The following is a 5,804-nucleotide window of genomic DNA, read 5'->3' on the forward strand; positions in this document are numbered from 1 at the left end:
TGGAGATGGCCAGAAGCGTAGTCTTCGACAGGATTAGCTATCCCCCTCTTATTCTGGCATTCTGCAGTTCAGTCCACTGATATGGCCCTTTACACATATACCCATGCATATGTAGTGTAGCTCCTTGCTTGCGAGTACTTTGGATGAGTACTCACGGTTGCTTCTCTCCCTCTTTTCCCCCTTTTCCTTTCTACCTGGTTGTCGCAACCAGATGCTGGAGTCCAGGAGCCAGACGCCACCGTCGACGACGACTCCTACGACACTGGAGGTGCCTACTACTACGTGCAGCCCGCTGACGACGACCAGGAGTAGTTAGGAGGATCCCAGGCAGGAGGCCTGCGCCTCGTTCGATCTGTATCCCAGTTTGTGCTAGCCTTCTTAAGGAAAACTTGTTTAACTTATGTCTGTACTCAGATGTTGTTGCTTGCGCTAACTCGTCTATGATCGAGCACTTGTATTCGAGCCCTCGAGGCCCCTGGCTTGTATTATGATGCTTGTATGGCTTATTTATGTTGTAGAGTTGTGTTGTGATATCTTCCCGTGAGTCCCTGATCTTGATCGTACACATTTGCGTGCATGATTAGTGTACGGTCAAATCGGGGGCGTCACACTTCCATCCTTTTTGCAAGGTTATCTCTGGTTAGTATACTTTTCCTGGCAATCAGCCACAGAAACATCTTGATTTTCGCTGGGGTTTTCACTTTCCAAAGAAATTTGTGTGGGAAACCCACGTCTGTTTTAATCAGCTGTTGATGCAACGATTTCACAGTGAATTGTCTATTGGCTGTCAGCATCCATAACGGCTGATCTTTGCCCTCATACATTCTCACCTCTTCACATCTGCTTTTCAAACTCTCCCAAAGAGCTCTTTTATCTGCAGATAAATTTCTTCTGAACTTAAAACCCTCCCATCTCATGTTAATGGCCTGGGCCACTGAAATGTCATGGTTTAGATTAATGTCATACAGGCTAGGGTAGGCCTCTTTCAATGGTTTTGATCCTACCCATCAATCTTCCCAAAACCTAGTATTTAGTCCATCTCCTAATTTTTTCTTAACATTTTTATAATAAATGTCTTTGATCTGCATCAGATCTCCCCAAAAATGAGAGTCCCCAGGTTTCTTCTTAACTCCAGAGATACATTTTCCTTTAACATATTTGTTTAAAAGAATTTTGGCCCACATCCCATCTTCTGTCTCTAGCTTCCATAGCCATTTAGCCAGCAAGGCTTTCTTCATATAATCAAGATTCAGAATACCTAGGCCACCCAATTCCTTTGGCAAACAACATGTTTTCCAATTAACTAGATGGTATTTCTTTTTATCCTCACTTTCCTGCCAGACTAGTCTAGCCCTCAAGAAATCAGCTTTCTTTCTAATTCCTACTGGCAGGGGATAGAAGGATATCATATACATAGGCATATTTGTCAAACAGGCCTGGACTAGAGTTACTCTCCCAGCCATATTTAACAGTCTTCCTTGCCAGCAAGCACATCTCTTTTCTATTTTTTCAGTCATGCTTTTCCAGAATTTATTTCCTAATCTCACATTGGTAACAGGCAGTCCCAAATATTTGAATGGAACCTCTCCTTTGTTACAAGTAAAAATTTCTTGGTAGAACTCACCCTTGTTTTTGGCCTCTCCAAAAAGGTATACCTCACTTTTGTGAAAATTGATAGTCAGACCAGACATCTGTTCAAAAGCTGTGAGGATGAATTTAAGATTTCTAGCACTCTCCTCATCATCATCAAGAAGGAAAATGGTGTCATCTGCATATTGCAGCATGTTTACTCCATTGTCCCCAAGTTCAATCAGTACCCCCTTGACATAGCCTGCATGCTTGGCTTTATCTAAGAATAAAGCCAAGGCATCTGTAGCTATATCAAACAGTAGTGGTGACATAGAATCCCCCTGCCTCAACCCCTTATAAGTTTTGAAGTAAGGGCCAATCATGTCATTCACCTTAACACCCACCTGCCCCCCTATCATGGTGTGCATGACCATATCACACCATTTATCAGGAAACCGTTTCATTTTAAGCATTTTGTAAACAAATGGCCACTTTATTTTGTCATATGCTTTCTCAAAATCTACTTTGAACAGCACATCACTTTGTTTGTGATGGTGAATAGAATTCAGAGCTTCATGAAGGATCACAATCCCCTCCATGATGTATCTCCCTTTGATAAAAGCAGTCTGAGTAGGTAGGATTATAGGTTTTATTATCTTACCCAACCTATTCATCAAGACTTTAGTGATAATCTTAAAGCTAACATTTAATAAGCATATGGGTCTAAATTTTTGGATCTGCTTAGCATCATCAGTTTTTGGGACCAAAGTTACAATTCCATAGTTGAGCCTAGATATATCTAGTTTCCCTTCATGGAATTCATTAAGAAGTTTCATCAAATCCCATTTGACAGTATCCCAAAAATGTTGATAGAAGTCCACTGGTAATCCATCAGGGCCAGCGCTTTTGTTTTTTTCCATCCCAAAAACCACCTCCTGTATTTCATCCATCGAAAAAGGTTTGATCAACTCATCAGCCTGTTCTCTAGTAATTGATTGTCCCCCCCAAATCATTAAGTTGGATTGGAGATGTGTCTAGTTGACCAAACAGTTTTTTGTAGAAATCAGTAATATATTTAATAAGATTCTCTTCTCCTTCTATCACTCCTTCCTCTTGATCTAGAGAGAGTATTCTGTCTTTTCTCCTTCTACCATTCACCTTAGCATGGTAGTATTTTGTATTACAGTCTCCATCTTTAATTTCCTTGTCTTTATATCTTTGTAGCCATTTTATTTCTTCCTGTTTTAACAATCTGTGTAATTGGGCCCTTAAATCTTTTTGTTCTTCTCTGTCCAGAGCAGAGAGGCCCATAATCTCAGCATTCTTGTCTATTGCATCTAATTTCATCAAGATCTCCTTTTTAATTTTCCTATACCAAGCATCCGAATTAAGAATCCATCCTCTTACTTTTTGTCTAAACGTTCTCATTCTTCTCAACATCTTTTAACAACAAATTCTTTGAAACCCTCCCTCAACATCCACGAGTTTTCAAATCTAAAGATAGGTGGTGTATATGTGTTTTCTCCTGTACCAATAATCAGGGGGAGTATGGTCTGACAGTTCTCTCTCTAGTGCATATACCTCAGTCAGGGGATAGTGGTCCTCCCAATCTGGGCAGATAAGGACTCTATCTAGTTTTTCATAAGTGGGCTCGGGCTGGTTGTTAGCCCAAGTATACTTTCTCCCATTCAGAGGAAGCTCTCTCAACCCAGCCTGCTCAATGATAGCATTGAAAACAAAACTCGAGTGATTATACCCCCCAGGTTTGTTTTTGTCTGTAGATTTCCATATCACATTAAAATCTCCTCCCATCAGGCATGGGACAGAGGCATTGTTTTGATAAACTCTGGATATTTCTGCCATATAAGCAACTTTACCCACCTCCTGAGCATCACCATATACAATGATCAAATTCCAATCAAATTTGGCTTTTTTGTCATGCAACAAAGTTCTAATGAAGTAAATTCCTTTTTCCACATGGATAATCTCCAGAGTGTCTTTATTAACCCCAACTAGGATACCACCTGCTCTCCCTCTACGTTGTATCCAATGCCACTCAAAATTTCTCCCTCCACTAAGGTTGTTCAACTCATTTTTGGAGAATTCATTTTTGATAGTTTCTTGTAACCCCACAAAATCAATTCTCTTATCACATATATTAGTTCTAATAAAGGATTTTTTCGAGTCAGACCCTATGCCCCTAACATTCCAAATTAACCCTTTCATTTTTTTTCTTCCTTTTTTTTCCTTTTCTCCCTCCAATATAAACCACAGATTTCCCTCCCGTAAGTCCAGGGGATCCTGTGTTAATTTTTTTTCCACTAGCAAAGATATTTTTTAAGTGGGCATAATAGTCCATCTCCATCTCTGCATCTGTGTGGTCTTCATCTGAACAGATGTCTTTCAAAGAGAGGTCTCCAATGTCAATGAGAACAGTCTCATTTTGCATTGTCAATCCCTCTTTTTGTTTTAAATTGGTAAAGTAAAAAATCTCTTCTACTTTGTTCCATTTTCTCAATAACTTCAAGATTTTGGTTAATCATATCAATAGAGCATCCTAGATCTATGCCAATTTTGTCAGCCATGAATAAAAGAGAGGGGTTATTAACCTCCTCATCATTCTCCTTACCATAATTGTCTTTGTCAGTTGCTCTTTGTTTTGCCAGGTCCTCAATCTTTGCATCTTGTTTGCCAGCTAGCCTGCCACATCTTCTTAGAGATTCACTAGGCTCTATATAACTATATTTGTTGTTGTGGTTGTTCTGGGTTTTTTTTTTACAAAATGATTTGGATTATTTATATGGAGCCAAAGTCATTTCTGTAATTTCGTAAATAGGAAATCCCTAAACCTATTCTTCTAAACCTAACCTACGCAACAGCCGCAGCAGCAGGCCCAACAGGCCGAAAGCCAGCGCACAGCCGGCAGCTGCGCATGCGCAGGTCAGCGCTGACGCTAGTGGAGCCCCACTTGTCTGCCTCTCTGCCCTTCTCTTTCTATGACAGCGGGACCCGCCGTCATCTCCTACCTCCCCACGGACTCCTCTTCACGCACGACCGTGCCACCCCGACCGAACCAGGCACGGGCGATTCGCCCCGATCCCTAACCCCCTCAATCGAATCCGTGGGCACATACCGACTCCTCTCGATCCCCTTACCCGATTCCCGCAACCTCTGCTCCAGATCGCCCTTCAAATTGACAGCATGGACCTCGCAAAGCTATGCCGCCCGGGCTCCATCTCCGGCCAATCCTGTCGACCCCGAGGTACCCCGAGCTCTCTCTGTCCGCCATATGCTTCGTCCTGTTGAGCCTCTCCTTCTGACCGGATTTCTCCCTTCGCAGACGCTCGGATTCGAGCTCCCCAGCCAAACCAATCTCGCCGGAGCTCCCATCGCCAGCAACCCCTACACCGGAGGAATTTGTCGCCACCAAGGGTGAGGATCCCCTACTTTTCTTTCTGCCATGATCTCTTTGCTCTCCTATCTCTCCCTCACTTCTTATCTCGCGCAGGAGAGCACCAAACCGACCACGCCGAGCTCGCCCGGAGCAAATCACCGCCACCCGTCGCTCCAGCCGTACACCGCCTGACGACGTCCCGTCGTCACTGACCTCACAACCTTCATCGTCATCACTCTGCGCACCTGCTGGTCCACCCTCCCTTCGCCTTGGTCCACCGGAGAGGCCACACCGAGAAACGCCAGAGCCACACCGACGTCGGAGTTCCAAACGCCACTTCTCCGTTGAAGCTTCCATCGTCTCCGTCATCAAGCTGCATCCGCCTGTCACCTCATCTTCACCGGAGAGCCACCGGAGGAGCGCCGCCGCCCACGCCCGAAGCCGTCGCCATTTTCCCCTGCTTTGGTGATCACGCGCGCACAACAACATCTCAGCCAATCCACATGTGACACATGGCGATATGCTACAGTAACCGCAGTTCAAAATCATGTTTTAGACAAATTTTCTCCAATTTTTCGTTTAGCTATATCTCTTGGTCTGCATATCCAAATTCATCGATTCTTTTTCCTGTGTACTCGTAGCGACTAGGAGAATACAGTAGAATCAAAGTTTCACACGTTTGAACTGCTCAAATTTGAATTTATTCAAATCCGAATTCATCCTTCCGGGGGCCATATCTTGCAAACTGTATATCCTATTCAATTGATTCCTTTTCCCCGTGAAACACTTGTATCAAATACTTGCTAAAAATATTCTGAACACTCATATTCAAATACTTTTT

The 5,804-nt window shown here is 43.2% G+C and overlaps 1 protein-coding gene across 1 annotated transcript; it reads left to right on the forward strand.

Moving 5' to 3' along the window:
* The first annotated feature begins 4,501 nt into the window (after positions 1-4,501).
* Positions 4,502-5,589, forward strand: LOC123120453 (uncharacterized). Its single transcript, XM_044540447.1, has 3 exons — positions 4,502-4,831; positions 4,910-5,001; positions 5,078-5,589. The coding sequence occupies exons 1-3, from the start codon at positions 4,502-4,504 to the stop codon at positions 5,430-5,432; spliced, it is 777 nt and encodes a 258-aa protein (XP_044396382.1). The 3' UTR covers positions 5,433-5,589.
* The last annotated feature ends 215 nt before the right edge of the window (positions 5,590-5,804 follow it).

The sequence above is a fragment of the Triticum aestivum genome, chromosome 5D (genome assembly GCF_018294505.1).
Source record: "Triticum aestivum cultivar Chinese Spring chromosome 5D, IWGSC CS RefSeq v2.1, whole genome shotgun sequence".
Lineage (NCBI taxonomy): Eukaryota > Viridiplantae > Streptophyta > Magnoliopsida > Poales > Poaceae > Triticum > Triticum aestivum.

Coding starts and splice junctions, on each gene's coding strand:
- LOC123120453 (XM_044540447.1), top strand. CDS start 4,502: ATGCGCAGGTCAGCGCTGACGCTAGTGGAGCCCCACTTGTCTGCCTCT. Junction 4,832..4,909: donor CCAATCCTGTCGACCCCGAG/GTACCCCGAGCT, acceptor CTCCCTTCGCAG/ACGCTCGGATTCGAGCTCCC. Junction 5,002..5,077: donor GGAATTTGTCGCCACCAAGG/GTGAGGATCCCC, acceptor TATCTCGCGCAG/GAGAGCACCAAACCGACCAC.